Source organism: Onychomys torridus, chromosome 3 (genome assembly GCF_903995425.1).
Source record: "Onychomys torridus chromosome 3, mOncTor1.1, whole genome shotgun sequence".
In the NCBI taxonomy this organism is placed as follows: domain Eukaryota; kingdom Metazoa; phylum Chordata; class Mammalia; order Rodentia; family Cricetidae; genus Onychomys; species Onychomys torridus.
Window position 1 is genome coordinate 40723892 of NC_050445.1, and position 26109 is coordinate 40750000.

The 26109-nt window shown below is 50.9% G+C and overlaps 1 protein-coding gene across 4 annotated transcripts in view; it reads left to right on the forward strand.

Annotated features, from left to right (window-relative positions):
* The first annotated feature begins 17158 nt into the window (after positions 1-17158).
* The window catches only part of LOC118580752 (kielin cysteine rich BMP regulator), a 29100-nt gene continuing 20149 nt past the window's right edge, over positions 17159-26109 (forward strand). For all 4 annotated transcript variants that reach the window (XM_036182688.1, XM_036182690.1, XM_036182691.1 and 1 more), the window contains exons 1-7: positions 17159-17255; positions 19386-19552; positions 22113-22302; positions 22392-22468; positions 24805-24901; positions 25035-25117; positions 25318-25411. In XM_036182688.1, the coding sequence (XP_036038581.1) occupies positions 17186-17255; positions 19386-19552; positions 22113-22302; positions 22392-22468; positions 24805-24901; positions 25035-25117; positions 25318-25411 (778 nt within the window). In that variant the 5' untranslated portion in view covers positions 17159-17185. The remainder of the gene's footprint in view (positions 17256-19385; positions 19553-22112; positions 22303-22391; positions 22469-24804; positions 24902-25034; positions 25118-25317; positions 25412-26109) is intronic.

Consider the following 26109-nt stretch of genomic DNA (forward strand, 5'->3'; position numbering starts at 1 on the left):
AACTTGTGGAGTTATTCACCATGTGGGGCCCAGGGATTAAAGTGAGGTTGTCAAGCTTGGCAGCAATCACTTTTGCCTGCTGAGCCATCTTGCTAGCCTGCCCCACCCCCGCTGTTCACTTTCAGACAGCAAATAAAATATATACGTTCTAGACACGCTGTCTACCCCTTACATTTCAGAGCCTTGAGTTGCTAACAGGCACAGTGGCATTGTTTAGCTGAATTAGAATTTTGGCTTCTTCGTCCACCTCTGCTGGCTTTCCAGGAATGTCTGGACTGGGCTTCAATGAGTGGAAAGAATCTTAGGGGTTTATTTTGCGTTTCCTTCTCCCTGTCTGTCTCCCCCCACCCCCCACTGTGGCCCGAAGATAAAGTGGAAATATGTATTATTTGTATCTGCCGAATACAGCACTATCTCACGTGTGCTGGGCACTCTACCATTGAGCCACACCACCTTCTGTTTCATATTTTTAAATTCAAGCCACGTGTGGATCCAGTCGTGTGGCACTCCCCTAGCACTGGGCAGCCAAGACCTAAGCCAGCCTGGAGACCTTTTCTCAAAAAGTAAGTGGTGAAAGGGGTGAATGGTTCAGTTTTCTTTCTTTCTTTCTTTCTTTTCTTTCTTTCTTTCTTTCTTTTTTAATTCCATTCATTCTTTCAAATTTCTTTTTATTGCATTTATGTATGTGTGCGCATGTTCCTGTATGTATGTGTGTTTGCACACAAGCATGCATGCCCCAGTGTAAGAGGACAACTTTCAGGAATTGGTTCTCTCCTTCCACCGTGCTGGTCCCGGAGATTAAAATCAAGCTGCCAGGTTTGGTGGCCAGTACACCTTACCTGCTGCGTCATCTCTCCAACCACCATACCACCTCTTCCCTCCTCCTCCGATTCCTTCTCATCCCCTTTCATCTTAATAAGAGAGAGTTACTATGTAGCCCAAGCTGCTGTGGAACTTACACCCCTCTTCTCTCAGCCTCCAGGATGCTAGCATTACAGTACCACCAAATCAGACTTATTTCACTGAATCAGAGAACATCTTAGGCAGGCATGAGCAATCCCAACACGCAACAGGGTGTCAGAAGTTCCACCATCATCCCTGACTATGTAGTGAGCTGGTGGCCAGCGTAAGCTACATGAGAGCCTGGCTCACAACCAACTGCTGGCTTCCTGTGGGGGCATTTCCTGGACACCCCAATACTTGGAGGGCTGAGAGTACAAGGACTGAAAAGCTGCTACAGAATTGAATGCTGTCCTCCACAAAATAAGAATCGCTTTCATTGGAGGTCAGTTTGCTGTGGTAGGGACTGAACTTTGTGCATGCTAGGCAAATGCTCTACCACTGGGCTGTGGGTGTATCCCAGCTCTCCGGTCAGTTACGTTTAAGAGAAAAATATTCTGTTGGTTTAGAAATGTATCTGGGGTAATGGCCAAGGAAAGCCTTTTTATTGTCAAATGTTCCCAGCACACAAACAGCCCTGGGGACCATGAGCTTCCAGGCCTTCTGTACCCCGTCCCCATCCACTCTCTCTTTTTCTCAGTTGAGGCCCCATCCGCAGAGCCCTGGAACGTCACCAAGAACCAGCAGGGACTCTGCGCAGCAGAGGCGCCATTCATAATACACATCCTTGGATAGATCTTGTGTGTCTCATCCCCTTGTCTTCAGAAGGAAGATCATTTTACTGGGCTTCCAGCACCGGCAGCAGCCCATAGGATAAACAGGGCTCTGAAAAGATGCTGCTCCATTCAGATCCTGTCTTCTCTCGCCAAGGAGCTCCTTAGCCAAAAACTGCCCTGAGCCAGAGACGTGTGTCGGCAGGAAGGAAGGGTAGTTCTCATTCAACCAGCAGAACTGTAGCTCTTCCAAGAAGGAAGGCTAGACTTCTCCTCTAGATGCCTTGCAGCATCACAAAGGAAGGGGAAGTGAAGCCCGGCTCTGCTGCTTGAGACTAATCTCAGTTCCCTTTGCTCAGTCAGAGAGACTTGGCCTCCGCAGTCCCAGGAGCTCATCAAGAGCCCTGGTGACTCCCCGCCAGTGACATGACCCTCTCACTCACTTCCTCTGAGCATGTGATAAGAGGTACGTTTGTCTGCTTTGGGCAAAGCCATAGTATGAGCAGAGGCACAGAGTGGGTTAGAGGAAGCCATGCCACCAGAGGGAACTGAAAGAAACCCAGTGTGAACAGAAGGAGAGCAGAAGCACAAGGAGAAGCCAAACTGACTCCCACCACCACGGCTGGCCCACTGCAGGTAGGGCCTGGGAGATGCCAGCTGCCTTTGCTGCCCAGCACCTCCTGGAGAACCCCTTTTTCTCCGGCCTGGGCTTTGCAGGGTCTCCAGGCTGGCCTCTTTGTCAGACACACCACATTTCTGAGAACTCATGAGCTGGACATCAGACTGAGTCCAGCTGGGGATCAAATCCCAGATCTACCCTCCAGTAACTGTGAGACATGACACACCTCCTCTGCTGGAGGCCCCTCTCCATAAGTGAGAAGACACACTTCCCCTGCTGGAGGCCCCTCGCTATCTGTAAAGTGAGGTGGTGCTATCCCTGTCACAGATGGAGAATGTCAAGTCAGGTTGCTAGCCAAATCAAGCACCTTGCACCGGCCAGGATAGAATGGTAAACAAATCTGTTCTGTCCAAAACCCACTGTCCTGGAGCTTCCAGTCTACGGGTTGAGACAATTAGACTCAACCCCGGTCGGTTAGCACAGCTGGGACAAGTGTTGGGGGCCACCGCAGTGGTGGCCCTGCTCAGGGTCAGCGGAGAACTCGGAGCTGAGACAGATGGACCCAGCTGCTCTAGTCTGGAACTTTCCAGTGGTTTTATGACCTGTGCTGTGGACACTGCTGTCAGAGATTCCTCTCTGTTTTTACTAACTGCTGCCTCCTCTGAGCCTTCTGAGGTATGACTTGGAAGTCCCCCATTCAGCCAGAGCGGTCACATGGGCCCCTCCAGACCTTAGGTCCTCACCTTTGCCAACCCACACTCAGTCTCTCTTCCACAACCTGGGGCCTAGGAAGTTGTGCAGACACCACTGCATCCCGGGGCTGGCTGGCTGTCTTACTAAAAAAAGAAATGCTACTTCCCTTTCTTCCCCTGGCCGGTCGCTTCTCCTCCCCCTCATGTCCTGACGGACTCCATTTTGACTTTACCCCTTCATCTGGGTCTGGGGCTTGCCAGCTCAAGTTGGCCCTAAGCCTTTAGGAACGCACCCCCCCCCACACACACACACACCCCTCAACCCCCACCCCCGCCAACTCCAGTATTCCTGGCCTCTTGGAGCTCCCAACTTCAACTCCCACATCCAGGGGTTTTTCATTGTCCCCTTTAATGGCTGAGGTGGGGATGTCTCACTTTCCCCAGGATCCCTCTCCTGATGCCCTTCCTTGGGTCACTTGGCGTTAGCGCCCTCCCCACCTTTGGCCTGCTTAGAAAGAAAGGCACCCAGACTCCAGTGGGTTAGATGGCCACCCTTCCCACACTCCCTTCACTTGGTCTTAGAATCTGCTAAACTCAGCGTAAGCATTGCCCCCCACACTTCCCTCTGCATCGCTGGACGGTCATCGAAGGGGCAGGGCCTCCCTGTTGCCACCAGTCTAGAGGACAGGCTGTGGTCCAAGAAACAGGTACCAGCAAGGAGGAAAGGGGAGGAGGAAGTCCGGATGAAGACTTCCGGGACTCCTACAGTGGTCATGGGTGTCCCCCTCCCCTGAACCAGCTGAGGAGCTCCTCAGAGTGAAGAAAGCAGAGGAACCTGGGAGCTGACGGCCCCCAGGGAGGCTTGCAGCCAGGGCCCTCTCCTTTCTTTGGTGCTTTACAGGAAGAAGAGGGTACCAGGCCTCACTAGAGTGGACCTAGAGTTGAGCTCTTTGAAAGCCAGTGTCCTGCATCCTCCGTGGTTTTTGCAGTTTTCTAAGCTAAGATCCTAATGCCCAACCAGACTGTGGTGGTGTTGGGCACACTGGACCATGGAGGAACTGAAGGGCCTAGAGAATAGGGAGACCCTTTGCCCATATGGGCGGGTCCTTCCAACAAGGCCTTTCCTGTTTCTCAGCCTCCTTTTCCTCAACAGCACTTCCAAAGCCACAGAGGTGCTGCCAGGCCTGGATGGCTTGACCAGGAGTCATTTCTGGAAGATGGAGATGCAGGGAGGGTGGGAAGAGGAGGTCCCCCGCTCAGGTCTCTTCCAGAGGTCTCTATACCAGCTCCCACCCCCCACTCTAAGAGCTTTTCTGTGCAATAGCAGATTATAGGAGGCTCGGGACTCGGCACAAGAGCAAGGGCAAACATCCCAAATCCCCTTGGGTCTTGGCAAATTTACTCCATCCTGGGTGCCTGATGCAGTTCTGAGGTTCAGGGTGGGCAAAGCAACAGTACAGAAGAGGGGACCCTTGCACACGACAGCCTGTCCTAAACCACCCAGAAGCAGGTATATGAGCCTGAAGCCTTCCCTCCACCCCCAACCCACACCCTCACCAGGGGGAGGGAAGAGAGGACTGTTGATGAAATCAGATGCTGGATTTTGAAGTCAACTAAACCGTAAGTGACATTTTAACCCTTTGGAGTCAGACAGATACAAGATTACACCAATGAGATCTCAACATATGCCAGATACAGGCTAAGCACTTCTGGCATCTTAATGTGGTTACTTGTAGTCAGTCACTAGACAGTAGATGTTATTTGTGCCCACAGTTACCAAAGAAGTAAGCTGAGTTCCCTGCTAACTAACTTCATGAATTTTCAATTTACTTCTGTGGGGGTGGGAGTGAGGTGGGGGAAATTTTATTGCTGGGTGGTACACCTTTAATCCCAGCACTAAGGAGGCAGAGGCAAGCTGCTCTCCGTGAGTTTGAGGCCAGCCTGGTCTATAGAGTGAGTTCCAGGACAGCCAAAGATACACAAAGAAAAAGACAAAACAAAAAACTGTTTTGTTATTAATTTATGGTTTGTTGTTGTTGTTGTTGTTTTTTTTTTTTTTTTAGACAAGATTTCTCTGTTTATCCTTAGCCCTTAGCTGTCCTGGAACTTGCTCTGTAGACCAGGCTGCCCCTGAACTCACAGACTGACCCACCTCTGCCTCCCGAGTGCTGGGATTAAAGGCGTGCACCCAGCTAAAATAATTTTAAAAGTTTATTTACTATCATTGCTATGTGTATTGAGTGTGTGTGTGTGTGTGTGTGTGTGTGTGTGTGTGTGTGTGATATGTACACAGGGAAGTGCATGATGCTGTGATCTTGTAGTCAGAGGACATCTTTCAGGAGCTTGTTCTCTCCTTCCAGCATGGATTCCAGGCATCACACTCAGGTCCTCAGGCTTGCTCCACAAGTGTGTGTGCTGGGATTTCTATCTCAGGCCCCCACACTTGTGCAGCAAGTATTTTTACTCACTAATGTTGCTCCATATCCTTTAAAAAAAAAAAAAAAAAAAAAAAAGGTGTTGAGGCTGGAGAGATGGTTCAGAGGATAAGAGCACTGACTGCTCTTCCAGAGGTCCTGAGTTCAATTCCCAGCAACCACATGGTGGCTCACAACCACCTGTAATGAGATCTGGTGCCCTCTTCTGGCCTGCAGTCATACATGCTGTCTACATAATAAATCTTTAGCTGGACGGTGGTGGTGCATGCCTGTAATCCCAGCACTTGGGAGGCAGAGCCAGGTGGATCTCTGTGAGTTCGATGCAAGCCTGGTCTACAGAGCTAGTCCAGGACAGGCTCCAAAGCTACAGAGAAACCCTGTCTCGAAAAACAAAAAAATGGTGTTGAGGACAAAGCCCCAGGACCTGGAGCTTGCTGTACACCACTGAGCTAAGCCGCCCACCTCACCTCATCCTGTGCATTCTCATTACTGAAGACCCTCTGCCGGTAGAAATGTCACCAGACCTTTGCCTTCATCTTCAAAGTCCAGGCGTCCTCTCTGTGGACGTGCCTCTGCACCCACGGGTCCACCTTTTGCAGCATTTGGGATCAAACCCAGGGCCTTGTGCGTGATAAGCAAGCACTGTACCGCTGAGCTACACCCTCAGCCTCCAAAATGTCCCTTTTATAAAGACACCAGTTGTAGTGGAGTACAGCTCCTCTGATAACTTCAGTTTAAGTACTTAATGCGCAGTGACCCTATCTCCAAAGACAGTCACGTTCTGAGGCATTAGAGGGTAGAACTTGGATATATGAACTCGGGGAAAGAGGGCACAGCTCGACCTATGAGACTATTTCACACATCCGGCTGCCGTTAAACCTGAAGCCTTATTTAATTCTCATGCACAGGGCAGGGTCTGCCTGCTCTTCACCTGAAGACACGGAGACTCAGCAAGACAAGGTGGTTAACCCGAAGGCACATAGCTACAGGGCACCGAGACACTGGGCCTGATGCCAGCTGCACCCTAAGTGTCTTCTACCGCTGCAGCTGGGTGATGCCAGCGCTTTGCCTTAGCTTCTCTTGCAGTCTCCCCGAATCTCAGTGTTCTCATCTGTAAAGTGGACTCAAACACTGTCAGCAACAAAATGCTCTGCTTGGGTGAAGATGAGGCAGGTCCACACAGTGCAGGTGACAAGAATAAGCACATCAGCAGTTGTTCCATAGGGAAAGTCCTACACTCTGTTGCTTCTCAGCTGCTTTAGTGACCACCCATCCTGGCTGTCTCGGTTAGGGTTTTATTACTGTGAAGAGACACCGTGTCCACAGCAACTCATAAAGGAAAACACTTAATTGGGGCTGGTTTACAGGTCAGAGGTTTAGTCCATTGTCATCCTGGCAGGAAGCACGGCAGCATGCAGGCAGACGTGGTGCTGGAGAAGGAGCTGAGAGTTCAACATCTGGATCCTCAGGCAGCAGGAAGAGAGAGCGACATTTGAGCCTGGCTTGAGCTTTGTCTCCAAAGCGAGTTCCAGGGAAGGCACAAAGCTACACAGAGAAACCCTGCCTCGAAAAGCCAAAAGAAAGAAAGAAAGAAAGAAACCTCAAAGCCTCCCCGCCCCCAAGTGACACACTTCCTCCAACAAGGCCACACCTCCTAATAGTGCCACTCCCTATGTATGGGCCTATGGGGCCATTTTCATTCAGACCACCAAGGCTGGGGATTTAGCTCAGTGGTAGAGCGCTTGCCTAGCAAGCACAAGGCCCTGGGTTCAGTCCTCATCTCTGAAAAAAAAAAAAAAAAAAAAAAAAAAAAAAAAAAAAGACAAACCACCACACTGGTTATATATCCAGAGGAGGTGGAACCAAGGGAGCTTGTAGATCCCCACACTCTGAGATCCTAGAGCTTCCTGATCCCCATGACAGACAGGCTGCCCCTGAGACATGCCCCCAACTTTTGCTCTCTTCCTTCCCTTGAGCCAGACATCGCAAGAGAGAGGACAGAGAAACCCAGCTGCTGGCAGCTTCCTTCTCCACATTTGGGACCCAATATCGTCTGTGCATCAGAGGTGGCTTTGTGTCCTTGAGGTGCTGTGGCAAGTAAGAGAGTGAGCTGCCTTTGCTAGCAAGAGACCCTTGAGAAACCAGAGAAACAAAAAGAGACCCAAGGAATATGGGATTGGCTGACCTCAAGGGGATAGTCCCGAGTGACCAGCATGGTTCCCATGTCTTAACATAGCTGTGCCTTTGCAAAAACTCAGGTGGTGGCACACACCTTTAATCCCAGCACTCCGGGGCAGAGACAGGTGAATCTCTGTGAGTTCAAGGCCAGCCTGGTCTACAGAGAGAGTTCCAGGACAGTCAGGGCTACACAGAGAAACCCTGTTTCAAAAAGCAACAACAACAACAACAACAACAAAAATCACCCTCAGAACTATCTATAATCGACAAAGGGTGAATTTGACTGTAAGTAAACTAAAAACAATTTATTGAGACAGGGTTTCATGTAGACCAGGCTGTCTCAAACATGTCTGCCTTCTGAGTGCTGGGATTACAGATATGTGCCACCATACCTGGTTCTGGGGTTCAAACCCAGGTCTTCACATGTAATGGGCAAACCTTGCAACTGAACTAAAACCCCAGCCCTAAAATAAAAGTGAAGAAATTTGTCAGGCAATATGGCACACCCTTGTAATCGCAGCAACTGTGAGATAAAAACAAAATGATTGGTGGTTCGAGGCCAGCTTTGGCTACATGAGGCCTTGTCTCAAAAAGAGAAGAAGGGGGGCTGGAGAGATGGCTCGGGGGTTAGGAGCACTGGCTGCTCTTCCAGAGGACTGGGGTTCAATTCCCAGCACCCACAGGGCAGCTCACGACTGTCTGTAACTCCCATTCCAGGAGATCTGACACATTGACACAAATGCACATAAAAATAAGATTAAATAAAAAAGAATAAGTTTAAAAGAAAAAACAAAACAAAAAGTTTTTAAAAAAAAAGAAAAGAAGGAAAAGGAGCAGGAGAATAAAAAGAGGAAAAAAGTAAAAATTAAAATAATTCTACCTGGTTTCTCTGGGTTATGCTTCACCTTGCTTCCCTATGACTTCCTCCCCAAGGGGTTCCAGGACTCTTGAATGCATGTGGCAGCGTTAGCAGACAGGCACATGAATTGAGGTCTCAAAAGGACATGGGTGATATTAAAAGAAGTTGAGTTTTGTGAAGGGAGCATCCGTGAAGGCATGACCAGGGAAATAAAAAGCATGTTGGAATTCTTATTCGTGGAGAGCCAGGCTTCCCCTAAAAAGGCTGCCCTCAGAAGCCGGGGTCCAACCAGATGGCGGCAGAGAAAAGAAATTCTACTTGGGCTACTCTCTTGCGTTCCTGACTATAGAAAATGTCTCTCATGGGCCAGACCCAGAACCCACAGGGCATCTGGCATGTAGGCCACATGACTACCCACTTTGGGTAGGAGTAAGGCAGGAAAAGGCAGAGGGTGGTACAGGGGGTGATGGTAGAGGAAGGAAGCTGAAGCCGCATGGGGAGAGACCTTTAGGACCCACCACCACCCCAAGCTTCACCCCAGGGACAGCCAAATATGCCAGCTTTTTGTAGGCTGGAGGTTCCTGAATGAATGATAAATTTGTGAATGGAAATATAACATGTGGGTGAGGAGGGTCTGATTCTCACAGGCTCTAAGACCCAGGTGAGTAGTTGCCTGGGTCACTAAGGACAATTTTCTGAGACCTCACTCTGGGCCTTATATAAACTGTGGACATGAGAAGGGGTCAGGGTGGAGTTGGGGTCAGGTGACCTGCACTGTGGCTTTTTTACTGCTGTGACTGAATACGTGATGGTTCAAGGGCACAGTCCACCGTGGTGGGGAAGGTGTAAGAGGGCAAAGTGGCTGAGATCTCACGGCTTCCACAAGCAGGGGGTAGTGTCAAAATTATCCCGGCACATGGGATGATGCCACTCATGCTGAGGACAGATCTTCTCTCTCTGGTTAAGCCTTTCTGCAAACACCCCCATAATTACACCCAGAGTACGATTCCTGTTGATTCTAAACCCAGTCAAGTTAACAATGAAGATTGGGCCATCACAGTACCCCTGAGGGGAACCTGCAAGCCCTTCCTGACACTTCCTCAAGGGATGGGTCCCTAAGAACTACCTCCTCCATCTGGGCTGCTCAGGGATACAGGCTGAGTTTCTGGGAGTCAGCTGGGTGTGAGTTCCTCAAGAGATGGGAGGAACAGCTGTGTGCAGAACTGTGGTCTGTGGTTAGTACAGTGTGGACATCTGCAAGGCAGCTGCTGGATTCCCCCACGCACGCCTCCTGGTGGGGGGAGCAGAGAATGACCACAAATATTTTCAGGCTGCCACGGAGACAGGGCTGGTGGCAGCTGGTGGGACAGACTTGCCTCCCGCCTCTGGCAGGACAGAGATGGGCCTGGCATAGCGATAGACACCTGCAGAGGTGTGCAGGTGTATTCTGTCTACCGCATCGCCACAAGGCCTGCTCGGCTTGTGAGCCACGCCTCTAGACTTCTACAGGAGGCGCAAAAGCTTTGAGGTATAAAGGACAGCCCTATGACCAGGAGGGAGGGTGAGGAACAGAATGGGAGGTCTACGGCTCAAGTCTGGTCTCCTCCTTAGGGGTCTCTCCCCTGGGTCCTCAGACAGTGTGCCTCTTCCCCTACCTTGAACGAGACCTCAGCAGTATCTTGGTACTGGATTTAGCATGCCAGGAAGCTGAGCATCACTGAAATGAGGGGTGGGGCCCGGTTGAGGGCTAGAGGATAGAACCCGATGAATAAAGAAGTCAGGAATCCTCAACAGCCCCTTAATTCCAATGCTCCCTACATTCAGACCCCATGGTGTGCCCTTCATTCCCCTACCTGCCCTCTAGCATGTCCCAGCTCAGGCCCTGTGTTTTACAATGCTCAGGAAGGGAGGCACCAGCTTAGATAACCTTGTTGATGCTAAGGCCCTTGTTGGACAGCTCAGGGGTCCATTCTGGTGCATGGTCGAGCTCAGGATAGCAGGCAGTAGAGGTGATTACCAGGGGAACCTGACAGTAGCCATTTGCTGCAGTCAACACATGCATTTCTAAGGACATTGACACTGTCCTTACTCATACGATCTGGGGCAATTCCTCGAGTTGTAAAGCTCTGTGAAACCTCATCAAAGCTACAGCTCCTGCATCCCTAACTCCAGCACCTCAGTGGGCATCTCAGTATTAGTCCTACTTCCCAGGGACCCTTGGCCCAAGGCCATCCTTCCTTAGGTATATCCTATGGACCACTTGCCTAGAGGGCACAGGAATGTAGTATAGTACACTGTCCCTGGGTAAACGCAAAGGAAGTCACTGAGAAAACAGCTGATATACTTGGATCTTAAATATGCCCCTGAAGCATGTATGCTTAAGGCTTTGGTCTCTGGGTAACAGTGTGGGGAGTTGCTGGAAACTTGAAGGGCAAGGCTCATTGAAGGGTCCGCCTGTCTGCACCAGAGTGCCTTCCACTCTCCAGCATGACTATACACCTGGCACTCAGGGGCAGAGGCAGGAGGCTTGAGGCTTGGAGACCTAGCCTGGTCTCCATGGTGAGCTCCTCCAGAAAGTTAAAAGATCTCACTATGAGGAAGTGACAGGAAGTCGTCTCCCTCCACTTCCTGTCAGTACTGTCCTAGAAGTCTTAGGTAATGTGGCAAGATGAGGAAAGGGCACAAAAGACACAAACTAGGAAGGGAAAGATAACATTGTCCTCGCCTTCAGATGATGAAATTGTCTCTGTATAAAATATGAGACATTAAAAACTGGAACGAACTGCTTATAAGACAGGATAGAGCCGGGCAGAGGAGGCACACGTCTGTAATCCCAGCACTCGGGAGGCAGAGGCGGGTGGATCTCTGTGAGTTCAAGGCCAGCCTAGTCTACAGAGCTAGTCCAGGACAGGCTCCAAAGCTACAGAGAAACCCTGTCTCGAAAAGCAAAAAAAAAAAAAAAAAAAAAAAAAAAGAGAGAGAGAGAGAGACAGGATAGAAAGGCCAGGAAAATCTTGGGGAAACGAGAAGGGGCAAGAAGATCCTAACCTGCGACCCAGCTGAAGCCTCTGCCAGCAGCAGGGAAGAATTCTAACACAATTAGCAACTACTTGAGGCTGTCTCCCTTCCCAGCCATGAGCCTACAGTTTTCTAGGAACCTCACCAAAAAATCCCACTTACAAGGAAAAGATGTATCCAAAATCCCTTAAACAACTCTCGTGCCTTCTGGCTTCACCTTATCGGGTCATAATCCCATCAGGGCGTCTCCAGAGCCGCCTCATGTGTTTCTCATCAAATGAGAAGGGAAATAGCTTAGCAACCTTTTGAGATGTAGCTTGAGAGTCAGTTAATAACATGTATGGCCAACGCTAAGACAACTAACTACTTACACTTTTTGGGAGATGTCTGTTAAACCCCATTGAGTATGTCTCTCATCAAGTCTGACTTCTGAGGCTCCAACCAGGCATCCCGGGTCAGGGATCAGAAGAACCACTGAGTTTTGGGATCCCCACTTCATCCTTGGACTTAGGGGCAATGAGAGGAAAGGCCTCATCCAGAGAGGGGCAGATGTCAAAGACCTTTAAGGAGTTCACCCAGCCCACAAAGGGTCAGCTAGAATCCCCAGTAGAGGGACACGTGGTGTTGGAGAGCTGGGAATAGTCAGACACAAAGCCATTGACATAAACTATCCTGAGAATTTTATGAATGCACCCAAGTTGCCTTATGGTTAAAATATGAATGTGGCTATTTATCTTGTCATAACTTAATTATAGTGTAAAATACAGAGTCTCGATGCAGTAGCCTATTACGGGCACTCCATAGTATCACACGGCCACACTATTGCATAGCCCAGATACAGAACATATCTACCAGTACCTACTGGGCTCCTAGGAGGCATTGCAGAAGGCTGAGAGCAGGGAGTGGAGGGAAGGAAAAGGAACCGTGTAGACAGCCATGTCTTAGCTGTTAACCAATCTAAACTCCAATGGATCACCAGTGCCCAGTACCTGGGAAAAGAAAGTCAAAAGGGACTGGGAAGACAGTGAGATGGACACCTGCCACCAAGCCTGACAACCCGAGTTTAGTCTCCAAGACCCACATGATGGAAGGAGGGAACTGATTTCTGAAAGTTGTTCTCTGACCCCCATGTGCATGCTGTGGTATACATCTGTCCCCACCAACAAATGAATAACTATTTAAAAAGAGAGAGAGAGAGACAGACAGACAGACAGACAGAAGCCCTGGGTGGGAATAGACATGCAGATGTGACTGACCTCCTGGGCTGGTGAAGCTTGCCTCTGGCTTCAGGACCCAGGGCTTGGAGGTCACTGCCAGCTCTACAATGTGCCCACCCACCAGGGCTGGCTATAATGTGAATTTCAGCATAACTGCATTGTTCTCTCATGAAAGCAAAACAAAGCAAAAAGCTCAACCACACTCCTAAAATCCCAACAGGTTCTAGGAGACAGAGAAGGACAGTCCTAACTGTATTTTCCCATGAACAGTGGCTGGCGGGGGCACGGACTGATTTTCATACTTCAGCAAATATCCTGAAGCTTGGCAGGATTCCTGGAGCCCAAGACGGTGGACCTGAAGTCTGCCCCGGGAAAGGGAAGCAGGTAGTTCAGCCATGAAAAGGTCATCCGTAAGAGAAAGCTCAACCCTGAGCTCAGGTTGACTGCTCAGATCCTCCAGCAGTTTCTGCTGGGTGTGTCTGAGTCAATGGCATTCCCTCTCTGCTATAATTTGTTGTTTTACTAGAAGCCTTGCCCAAAGGGACACTCTGCTCCTGAGGGGACACCCGGCTCTGCCCAAGGCCCTTTCTATCGTGAACTCCAGCTGACTGCCTTAACAGGACTTCCCCAGCTGATATCCACTGGATGTCTTCCTATCTATCGATTGGTCTATCTATGTACTTAATAGATTGGCTCATTCAGAATGAAAAGATGGCCGTTGTAGAACACTTTTTGAACTGTACAGCACATAATGGGCATAAGTAGGCTCTACGAGATGCTCTTTCTGTTTTGAAGGAGCGACCCTTATAAAAAAAAAATGAAAGGTGGCTTATGGGATGATGGTAAGGCTGCTGGTGGAGGGAGAAATGAACCCCAGCCTCCTACACATCAGCAGCTGGGATAACAAGGGGATCAGTGTGCGTCAGCAATTTGCAGTTACTGAGTGGGCATGTAGAGGTTTTGGGATCTCTGTGCGCTTTCTTTTCTGCTTTCTCTTGTTTACAAAGACTGTTCACTGATCAGGGTCACTGAAATCTTCACAGACTCTTGCTAGAATGGAAAACTTCCTGTGTATATTAGACACTGTGAGACCACAGTGGGGAGACAAGAAAAGGGGGGATGTTGTAAAAATCAGGAAAAAAAAGAAAAAAGCTTGGTAGCTTAACAATGTATATGGGCAGGTAATCTTAACATGCCACATTGTGCCATTTGTGCCAACTTGTTTTGAAAACTGAAATAAGGAAGAAACAGTAGAGGCTGGAGAGATGCTCATCGTTGGAACTGACTGCTCTTTGATTCCCAGCACCCATAAGCAGCTCACAGTCATCCTCAACTCCACTTCCAAGGGATTCAGCACCCTCTTCTGGCCTTCAAGAACACTGGGTACACACACGGTATACAGACAACAGACCCAGCACGCAGTTAAAACACCCATACACACAAACTAAAAATAAATAAATCTCAAAATTAATTTTAACTAAGAAACAGTGCACAGGTGTGTGTGTGTGTGTGTGTGTGTGTGTGTGTGTGTGTGTGTGTGTGTATGTGTGTAGACAGGGTTTTTCTGTGTAGTCCTGGCTGTCCTGGATCTCACACTGTAGACCAGGCTGGCCTCGAACTCACAGAAATCCGCCTGGCTCTGCCTCTTGAGTGCTGGGATTAAAGGCGTGCGCCACCATAGATAGCCAGACTGGAATTAATACTTTTCATCTGCACAAATAGTTTCTGAGGAGAGTGATTAGAAGTTAGGGCCAAAGACAAGACAAACTGGCTTCTGTGGGCTGGGGAAATGGCTCAGCAGATTAGAATGCTTACAGTGCAAGGCTGTTGATTTAAATTGGGTCCACAGTGGAGGGAGAAAACAGATTGCTGCGATACTCTCTTAGGTCCACACACATGCTGTGATGGGGTGGCGTGCACATGCCTAAACATATCTCTCTGTGTGTGTCTCTGTGTCTCTCTCTCTTTCATACACATACACTAATAAATACATCTTAAAAAGAGACAGAAATTGGCTGGGCGGTGGTGCTTAAAAAGGAGACAGAAATTGGCTGGGCGGTGGTGGCGCACGTCTTTAATCCCAGCACTTGGGAAGCAGAGCCAGGTGGATCTCTGTAAGTTCGAGGCCAGCCTGGGCTACAGAGTGAGATTCAGGACAGGCACCAAAGCCACACAGAGAAACCCTGTCTTAAAAGAGAGAGGGACGGGGGAGAGAGGGAGAGAGAGAGAGACAGAGAGACAGAGAGAGAAAGAATCAGTCACTGAAAGTGACGTATCTTATCTGAAGTCACACAACAGTAAACAGTAGACCAGACCCATATGGCCTGGCTTCCCTGCTCCTGACAGGTCTGGGGTCCTAGCCCCGTTACTCTCCCACTGCTTTGCAAGAGGCACCCAGTAGATAGAAACACCCCATTTTCCTGCTGGATGGAGATGTGGCTTAGTTGAAAGTGCTTCTTTGCATGCATGAAGCCCTGGGTTTCATCTGCAACACTCAATGTAATCTTCATGGTTTTGAGTCCCTGTAATATTAGCACCCAGAACAGAGGCAGAAGAATCAGAAGTTCAAAGTCACCTTTGGCTATATGTGGAGTTCAAGGTCAGTCTAGCCTGAAGATTTGTCTCAAAGTCTCAAAGATTTTCCTTTCTCTGTCTGTCTGTCTGTCTGTCTCTCTCTCTTTCTCTTTCTCTCTCTCTCCTCTGTCTCTCTTATTACTTTCAGGATTGGACAAGAGCTCCTAATTCCTGGTTCTGCTGGCTTTGCTGGCTCTGGTTTTTCCTCTGCTGTGTGACCCTAGCTCCAGGTCACAGAGGCAAGGTTGAGTCACACACAGCCTCTCTTCCCCTTGCTCAGGCCCACGAGGGGCCTGCACATCTGGGAAAGAGACCCTGCCCTCCCCTTACTCAAGCCTTGACTCCTGAGGGAGACCTCCAGTTCCTGCCCTGCCTCAGCTGGGGGAAGCTGGCTTCACATTCCAGGTCTTCAAGGCCAGGAGAGGGACTTTGGCAGGATTCACGGCCCCACCCTCAATGTCCCTCTGCCTGTGAACATGGGGCCCATCCTGCCTCTCCAGCTGCACTGAGCTGTTTCCCAGTCCTAGGCTCCGCGGACAGTTTTCCCCATTTGCTCACTTAGGTCTCCTCCCTGCTAAGTAAGCCCGGGGCCAAACCCTGCTCCCAACTGAGGCTGAGCCCTGAGGCCTGCCTGAGCTCAGTGTCTGGAAAGGGGGCTCATCCAGCCAGAGAAGAAAGGCCTAGGCATTTGGGGCCATACCTGGGTCTGGGGTAGAAGTGGTAGGTGGGGTCCAAGAAAGAAATGTGTAAGTGAAGAGTGGGTGCTCCTGATTGAAACTGACCATCATCTGTTATTGAGTACTTAGATCTGCCAATCACTTCCCTCAATCTCTCTCCCTCCCTCCCTCCCCCCCCCTGTGTGTGTGTGTGTGTGTGTGTGTGTGTGTGTGTGTGTGTGTGTGTTGTTTGTTAGACAGGATCTCATTCATGTATCCCAGGCTGTCTCAAACCTGCTATGGAGCCTTGGAACTTCTGATCTTCTTGCCTCAACTGTGAAATTGAGGATTGCAGGTGTGAACCACCACACCACTTTACACCCCCAGGCTTCCTGCATTCCAGCTCCCTAGACTCTTCACTTAAGTGACCTCACTTGCTCATCCCTGTACAGTTCTAAGTGGGTGACGGGTTTCACTTTTTTTTTTTTTTAGATTTATTTTATTTTTTTACATATACAGAGTTCTGTCTGCTTGTGTGCTTGCAAGCCAGAAGAAGGCATCAGTTCTCTTCACAGATTGTTGTGAGCCACCATGTGGTGCTGGGAATTGAACTCAGGACCTCTGGAAGAACAGTCAATGCTCTTAGCCTCTGAGCCATCTCTCCAGCCCCCTGGTTTCTCTTCTTACAAACAGGAAAGCACTTGGAATTGACTAAATAGGAATTGAGTGGAATATTATTCCTTTATTTTATTTTAATAAATATGTATTTATTTCATTTTATTCGTCTGAGGTGTTTTGCCTGCATGTATATATTGCATGCCTGGTACTGGAGAAGTTAGAAATTGGATTCCCTGCAACTGGAATTACAGACGATGGTGAGCAGCCATGTGGGTGTCGAGAACCAAACCAGGTCCTCTACAAGAGTAGCAAGGGCCCTTAACCACTGAGCTTTCTCTCCAACCCCTTGCTTAGGGTTTTGAACCCAGCTTGGCCTGATGTGCTTGCAACTCCATAAGGTGGAGGAAGAAAAGTCACCCTTGAAGGATGAGCAGCCCCAAAGAGCAGGGAGATGGGTGCCTCTGACCCCCCACCCCCACCCCGCGCTCAGCTTCCTGCCGAGCTTGGAAGGCTGCTGTGGGTCAGGACCCGCAGGGGCCCGGGGGCGAGAAGCCCACGGTGGGGTGGGGGAGCCGGCACCAAGGGGGCGGAGAACTGCCGAGCCCTTCCTGAACAAAGACTGGGTGGGCGGCGGCCTGAGTCTCCGCACCCCGCCTCCCGCAGCGCCCGCCGAGCGCCGACCCAGAGCGAGGCCGGCGGAGGGAGCATGGCGGGGGCCGGGGCGGCGCTGCTCCCTCTGCTCCTGCAGCTCGGGAGCCTGGCGCTGGCCGCGCGCGGTGAGTCGGGGCGTCCAGCGTGTGCCCCCACTTCTGGCTCAGCCCAGCAGTCCGTCGGACCGGGCCAGACCACTTCTCCAGCCCCGCCTGGGCTGCCTGTCCCGGGCCGGCCTCGGAGCTCTCTCTCCGTACTCCCCGTCGGTGGGCGAGCACAGTCGGAGAAGGGGAGGTCAGGCAGAGGATCCTGGATTGGGCCGGGTCCTCCTGCCGTCCCTGCCAAGGAGTCCTGAGCAGCAGCGAAGCAGAGGCTGTCCTGGTATCTGGGTGTCTGAAGTTAATTATTTGTATTGAGAAGGGGAGGGGGAGGGGGCAATGCTCTCTGTGGGAACCGACTTTGTCCTGTCAGGCCTTTGGGGCATGCACGGTGGATGGTTTCTGCAGGGAAAGCGTTAGGAGGAGGCTAAGGGGGAACCCGAATTCAGTTTCTGGGGTGCAACAGGCTTGTGCCACATCCAGGAGGACTTCCCGCAGATCTTCGAGGAAAAGGACTGGCCCCGATTTCAGCTGAGGATTCCAGAGGACAGCGTCCCCCACACACCACCGCACACACTGCTTCCTTGACCCCTCTGTTGTGCCTGCTTAAGCAGAACTGGAGGAGTTGGCTGAGATGCTGGGGCTGTGGGGGTAGGGTAGCTCGAGGAAGTCATGCTTGGGTGGAGGGCTTCAGATACCGAGACCCCTATCCATGAGCATCCTTCTTGAGGCTGGAAGTTGGGCAGAGAGACCATGTCAAGACAGTGCCGATTTCTGGGGCCAGGATCTCCTGCCCAGGGCAGGAGATGAGGACAGGCTGGGTGGGCTGCTTATGGTGCTAAGGGTTAGGACCTCTGGTGGAGAGAGCTAGGATGGAAAGCTGGGCAAGTGACAAGGACATCTTAACGTGCTCTGGGAGCCTTGTACTGTGTGAGAGAGGGGAGCAAACTGAATTACGGGGCTTCTCTTCCGGCTCGCGAAGACGGTGGGGAAGGAGAGGATAGGGTGGGTTATGGGACAACTGAGGGGGACTGGTGAGGACGGAGAGGGGCACAGTAGAGCGGTACTGAGCCCCAGGTTTCTGCCTTAGGTAACTAAGTGAGTTGGAGTGGTATTAATTGAGCCATGGACTGGAATCTCCCCCCCCCCCCCCCCCGTGGTGACTTTAAAGAAAGAAGTAGGTGACGTCCCTCTGCCTTGCTGGCCTAGTGTCCCTGGGAGAAAGGCCTTCGGTCACTCCAGCTTGTCCCGATTGAGTTCCCACTGTGGGAAACTCACAGCCACCTCCTTCAGCCTCCTCCCCTGCCCGCCTCTGGGGACCCCCCACTGCCCCCCTCCACATCTGTGGGAAGCAGCCTTTGCCTCTGCCTTCCTGACTTAGTGGGGGTGAGGTGAGGGAGGGTGGCTGTGCCCACCCCAGGCCTAACTCAGAGGCACATTCTTCCTTCCTGGACATAGTGTTATCTAGAAATAGAGACAGACTGTCTTCACCATGCCTGGAGTGCACAGCACAGCTAGGCGCTGCTTTCCAGAGCCCACCTCATCCAATATGGGGGCTCCCCAGCTTCTGCCACACACGAACAGTGGGGTGGGGGAGCACCTTTTCCCAAAGCAGTGCCTTTACTGACAGTATAGATGTAGACCGGTGGGGACATGTGCGCGTACACACACACACACACACACACACACACACACCCTAGATCACCAGCTAATTAAAGAGCCCTCCTTGCACGTATCCAACACCCTCCCTTGCGTTTCAGCCTGTGTTGGTCTCTTGTCAAACATAACATGTCAGATCTACCTCTGGCCCACAGTGGATGGATAGTCCAGACACCACAGCTCCATGACTAAGGATCCCCACAGAGTCAGAGCAGGTTGCTTGGTCTGGATCCTGCTCTGTGTCCCTTCGGGAAATTGATGTAGGCCACCGGGGTGCTCTGAGGACTTCTACCTCCTTTGATTTGCATTGCCTGTTCTTCCCCTTCCCTGCTTCCACGCCAGCACCTTCACAGACCATGTCTCTTCCCGCCATGGTGGGATAGGGGGACAGGGTGGGGCATGGGGTGACTCTTCTCCCATGTGTGGTTTAGAGGACAGAACCCAGGAGACCTTACCGGCCCCTGCCTACAGGCCAAGCTGGCTTCTTGCGCCCTTTAGGTGGAGAGGTCTCCAGAGAACGCCCTAGGCTCGCTGACATTCTTGACTATCAGCAGCAGGCCCCCTCCCGCTCCTTGGCCCCTGCTGGGGCCCAGCAACAGCAATGGTGCCCCCTGGAGGAGAGGCTGGAACGGCTGGAAGCCGAGGTGACTGACCTCAGAAAGCAGGTACCACAGAGGCAGACTGGCGAGGATGGGGTGGGAGGGGCTTTGCATGTTGGGAGACAGAGAGGGGCTTGGGCTTGGGGGCGCCAAGGACACCAAAATAGAGGGTTTGTTGTTTGTTTGCTTGTTTGTTTCATTTTGTTTGAGTCAGGGTCTTTCTACATAGCCCAGGCTGGCCTCGAACTCACAGAGATCCACCTGGCTCTACCTCCTAAGTGCTGGGATTAAAGGCGCATGCCACCACTGCCCGGCTGTTATTTATTTAATTTTTTAAGATTTATTTTTATTTTACATGTATGGGTGTTGGTACACATGTTTGTATGTACAGCATGTGTGTGCCTACCGCTTGTCAAGGCCAGAGAAGGCTGTAGTAGGTAGCTGTTCTAGCTGTGACCTTGAAGCACTGCCCCTAGTGAGGTTGCAGGTAACTGTTACACCTGCCTATGACCTTGGAGTACATGCCCCTGGGGTGTAGCTACCACATGACCCTTCCCTTCTCTCTTTTAGCAAATCCTACCAGTGTGCACCACCACAGCCTGCTCTTTTTTTCTTTCTTTCTTCCTTTCTTTCTTTCTTTCTTTCTTCTTTCCTTCCTTCCTTCCTTCCTTTCCTTCTTTCTTTTCTTTTTTTTTTTTTTTTTTTTTTTGGTTTTCCAAGACAGGGTTTCTCTGTGTAATTTTGCGCCTTTCCTGGAACTCACTTGGTAGCCCAGGCTGGCCTAGAACTCACAGAGATCCACCTGGCTCTGCCTCCCGAGTGCTGGGATTAAAGGCGTGCGCCACCACTGCCCGGCTCCTTCTTTCTTTTTTTAAGAGCAAAGGAATTTATTTAGGGGTTAACTCACTACCATGGGAAAATTATTGTAGGGTCTGGGAAAGCTGAGCTTTGTCCCATGCTGATTTGCCTGGGCCAAGATCTCAGCATCCAATACCACTCGGAGGGGAAGAGAGACCCGAGTACATGCATTCCACATCTTAAGGGTCCCCAGTGGCTTGCACTTCAAGGTCATAGGCAGGCTAAAGAGGAGAGAGATGACTTGGCGGTTAAGAGCACTGACTGATGTTCCGGAGGAACCGGGTTCAGAGGGCATCGGGTCTATTGGAACTGTTGTTATGGACCTTTACGAACCATCGTATGGGAGCTGAGAACAAAACCCAGGTCCTCTGGATGAGCAGCCCATCTTGTAACCACTGAGCCATCCCTCCAGCCCTTGTTTTGTTTATTTGTAATTGTTTTGACAGTGCTTAAGACTGAACCCAGGTCCTCACACAGGCTAGGCAAGGGCTGTGCCAATAAGGTATATGTCCCCAGCCATTAGAATTCTGTTGCAAATGCACATAGAGAGGTTCTTATTTGACTAGTCCTGATACCTCTTCTTTTTTGAATGTGGAGCCTCCAGGGCATGTGTCTTTGACCCAGGTTTACATATTCGTTCATGCATTTGGCAAAGAGAATGGACTACTCTGGGTGGCAGTGGCACACACCTTTAATTCCAGCACTCAGGAGGCAGAGCCAGGTGGATCTCTGTGAGTTCAAGGCCAGCCTGGTCTACAGAGCGAGATCCAGGAAAGGCACAAAACTACACAGAGAAACCGTGTCTCAAAAAAACAAAACAAAACAAAAAACAAACAAACAAACAAACAAAAAAACAGGCCATGCGGCAGTGGTGCACGCCTTTTTAACCCAGGACCTTGCGCTTGCTAGGCAAATGCTCTACCACTGAGCTAAATCCCCAACCTGCTGGCACACACCTTTAATCTCAGCACTCGGGAGGCAAAGACAGGCTGACCTCTGTGAGTTCGAGGCCAGCCTGGTATCCAAAGCGAGTTCCAGGAAAGGCACAAAGCTACACAGAGAAACCCTGTCTTACAAAACCAAAAAAACAAAACAAAATAACCTTAAATTTTGGGCTGGAGAGATAGTTCAGAGATAAAACAACAACAACAACAAAAAATACTGACTGCTCTTCAAAGTCCTGAGTTCAATTCCCAGCAACCACGTGGTGGCTCACAACCATCTATAATGAGATCTGGTGCCCTCTTCTGGCCTGCAGGCATACTTGCAGGCAGAATACTGTATATATAATACATCTTAAAAAAAATACAGAGAGAGAGAGAGAGAGAGAGAGAGAGAGAGAGAGAGAGAGGGAGGGAGAGAGAGGGAATGGAATACTGCCTGGGCGTAAGACAGCACTAGGGAAGATTGTCAATGGGTAACACTGACTTTAAAAGCCAGGCAAAGTGATGCATGCCTGTAATCACCTGAAAGACTGAGGCAGGAGGGTTGGCATGAGTTTACGACCAGACTAGGTCTTATATAAGTAACCACCAGCCAGGGTTTTACCCTCCACTCCAAATTACTCTTTCATTACTAGGGCAGTGAATGTATCCTGGGTTTCTCTGTTCAAGCCCTAGTTTTACATTCCCTGAAACATGCTGATGGAAGGGCACTCACCTTTGCTCGGGAATCCTCATTCTGCCTCAGTTTCTCCATCTCACAATCCTTGAGGAATTGTCCATGAAGGAAGCTGAGCCGAGCCTGCCCCTCCACTCTATTTCCCCAGAACAGAGACTTGCAAGCCAGGGTGATGCAACTGGAGTCTTGTGGCTGCTGCTCAACTCTCCCCCAGGGCTGGGGGCTGGGACACACCTGTCCTGAAGGGGCTCGCTGGGAACCTGATGTCTGCACGGCCTGTGTGTGCCGCGATGGGACTGCACACTGTGGCCCCCAACCCAACCTGCCCCACTGTCGCGGTCAGTATCACCCCACCCACCCATTGCAGCTATTTGGGGGCCTGGAGAACACACTAGGGTCCCAAATGACATTACTCTCTCCACCTCAGGCTGCAGCCACAATGGCCAGTCTTACGGTCACGGGGAGACCTTTTCCCCAGATGCCTGCACCACCTGCCGCTGTCTGGTGAGTGCTTGAGACCCATTTGGATAGCCCACACCTGACCAGACTTTCATCCATGACCTTGGGATTCCAACTGGTTCAACTTTGCGGAGCCCCCAAAGCTTCCTGGTGGAGTTTCATTAGAAAGAGGAATGCTTAAGAGGAGGTGGGAGAGACACATGGTGGGAGTCAGTCTAGGAAGAGCCAGGACACTGCCAGTCCTGAGTTTGGATTTCCTTCTGTGACTCTGGGATACCGCTGAAGTCCACAGAGCCAAAGAAGAATGTTAGGAATACCCCCCTACTGTGGGATGGATGCAGACACCAGCTGGAAGGCTGCTCCAGCTACTGTCTAGACACAGGGTGAGAGAGGGCAGGGGCCGCAGGCAGGGTCTGTTTCCACAGAACAGGCAGGGGCTGGTGACCAGTTCGATCCTATGGATCAGAGGTTGGACAGGAAACTAGGAGGGTAGTGATGTCAGCGACTTGGAGAGAGCTGTGGCTCTGTAGGGTTTGTTTGTTTGTTTGTTTGTTTGTTTGTTTGTTTGTTTGTGTGGAGACAGGATCTCACAATGTAGCCCTGGCTGGCCTGGAACGTGCTATGTAGAGCAGGATGACCTCAAAGTCACAGGGATCCTTCTGCCTCTGCCTCCCAAGTTCATTGTTTCTTCTTCAGCTAGTCTTTGCAAATCTGAATTTCAAATAACACATGATTTAAACACACACACACACACACACACACACACACACACACACACACACACCTACTCCATACAATATTTGGGACATTCTCTCTTTTTTTTTTTTTTTTTTGGTTTTCGAGACAGGGTTTCTCTGTAGCTTTGGAGCCTGTCCTGGACTAGCTCTGTAGACCCGGCTGGCCTCGAACTCACAGAGAGCCACCTGCCTCTGCCTCCCAAGTGCTGGGATTACAGGTGTGCGCCGCCGCTGCCGCTGCTGCCGCCACCCAGCTTCTTGTTCTTTTTTGTTTGTCTTTTGGACTGTTTCATGTTGCCCTGAAGTCCTGATCCTTCTGTCTCCACCTCTCAAATGCTGAGATTCTAAGTGTGTGCCACCGTGTTTGGCTTTTTATTTGTTTCTTGAGATAGGCTCACACTGTAGTCTGAAACTGACTGGGTAGCCCAAGCTGTACTCAACTCCTCTTAGCAGCCTTTCTGTCTTGGCCTACGGTGCAGGAATTACAAGCGTGAGCCACCAAGTTGGGCTTGGATGTGTGTGTGTGTGTGTGTGTGTGTGTGTGTGTGTGCGTGTGTGTGTGTGTGTGTGTGTGTATGCAACTGGCAATTAAACCAAGAGCATCGACATGCTAGGCAAGCACTCTACCACTACTCTGTGTTCACAGACCTCTTTTCTCATTGGCTTTGCTCGCTTGCTTCTTTGGAGTCATAGTCTTGCTGAGTTGCTCAGGCTGACCTTGGACTCATTCTATAGCCCAGGCGAGTGTTGAACTTTTGATCCTCCTGCCTTAGCCTCCAGAACACCTGGAATGAGAGAGAGAGACCTGCATCACCAGGCCAGGCTGGGACATACTAAAAACTACAGAGTGTCACGTGTCTGGAATTCCGTTGTTTGAGCGCCCTGTACTTTGTCTGGCATCCTACCAGGAGAGGCATCCCAGTTGGTAGTCAGTTGGGAGGGACAAGGACTCCAGCCAGCCCTTGGATCGAGACCAAGACTGAAGTCCTGGGAGTTGATGGATTGTAAAGGGAGCTAGTAGTGTAGCTCATTGGCAGAGTGCTTGATGAACACCCAGGAGACAGTGATTTAGAGCCCCAAACTGTACAGTTCAAAGACATGGACACCTAGCGACGGTGCCTCAGGGCCACTGCTGCTCTGTATGATAATAGCCTTTGATGATTGTGTCCCATGTGGTGCATGGATGGCGTGCGGTGGGTGGGCTGGGGCAGGCTCACCTTTCAAGATGCTTTCCTCCCACCTGTTATAAATAAAGGCAGGGCACTGTGTTTGAGTTAGACCTTTGGCTGTCACTTGCTGGAAAGATGAAGGAACTATAAGATTAACCCATCCAGCTGTTTGATGTAGTCCCAGGCATCTGGGTCTCTTACTTGGGGATCCAGGCCTGGTTTTGAAGGCTGCTCTGGGGGCCACAGGGCTGTTGAAATGTGGTGTCTGAGACCTGTGTCATCTCCACTTGCCAGGTAAGAGGATTAGGGCGTAGCCCCCATCACTGTCCATGCCCCCAATGCTCTGTATCACCCGAGGCCTGGCCATGCCTCTGGGCATCCTGGTCTGGAGCCTGCTAGGCCTTTGAGGGCTACTGAGTACCCCAGCTTGGACAGTGGAGAGGGCTCAAGGGAGGACTTGGTGTCTGCTCTGTAGGCGGGAGCTGTGCAGTGCCGCGGGCCCTCATGCTCTGAGCTCAACTGCCTGGAGACCCTCACCCCACCTGGGGAGTGCTGCCCTGTCTGCCGTCCAGGTGACATCCCAATCTTACCCATGAACCCCCTCAGCCTCAGTAGGCCCACACCTACTTGGGGCCATGGCTTCCCTTGGGTATTGTCCCCCTCCCCTGCTCCCTGGTGACCCTTGTCATCCTGGCAACCTTCCAGGCTGTGAGTATGAAGGGCAGCTTCACGAGGAAGGGGCCAGCTTCTTGTCCACTTCCAACCCATGCCTCCAGTGCTCTTGCCTGGTGAGTGGCTGCAGCCTCTGCCCAGGCCTGCTTCCTTGGGCCATCTCTGCCCCACCCTGCCATGTCCGTCACTGTCAGCCCCGTACATGCCTTCTGAGCCTGGTGCCACTGAGCCTCTCCTCCGTCCCTGCTGGACACCTGCCCACCTTGAACCCACTAGAAGTCACATGGAGGGCTGTTACAGACATTGTCCATTGCAGAGGAGCCTGGTTCGATGTGTGCCGGTGAAGTGCCTGCCAAGCCCCTGCCCTGAGCCAGTCCTGAGGCCTGGACACTGCTGCCCAGCCTGCCAAGGTGAGAATCCACGACCCTTTCAGTTATTCATTTGTTTGTTTACTGTGTATGGGTGTTTCGCCTGCATGTCCGTCTGCTCCGGGCCACAGGGCTGTTGAAATGTGGTGTCCGAGACCTGTGTCATCTCCACTTACCAGGTCAGTGCCTGTGGGGGGTGCTGGGGATCGAACTCAGGTCCTCTGGAAGAGAAATCAGTGTTCTCAAACACTGAGCTGTCTTTTCAGTCCCTGTGACTCTCCCTTTGCAGAGTCCCCAGCAGACTGTCACACTGTTTCTGGACTCCAGAGCCCTCACTTCTACACTGATGTTTGATCAGTGGGCAGGCAATGCCAGGCCAGACACACTCTGGAGCTACAGTACCCGAGTTCAGCTCTTTCCATTGTCTCTTAGTGGTTACAAGATTCTAAGTCATTGTTTCTCTATGTGTTTTCCATTTGCAAGGTGCAGGTGATGTGCCTTCTAGTATTGTCTAATAAATGACTATTAGCTGCTTTGGGCACCCAGACACAGAATCCTCCCTCAGGGATTACCACTAGAGGGTGACCCTGAGTCACAGCCACAGGATAAAATAGTGTTACAGAGGCAGGAGCAGAAGCCCCTAGGGACCCGGTACAGTGGAGCTTAAGGAGACCAAGTCCATGTGGGCCCAGAAGGGAAGGCATTCCAGGGGATCCTCACTGAAGGGTGTGCTGTGCTGT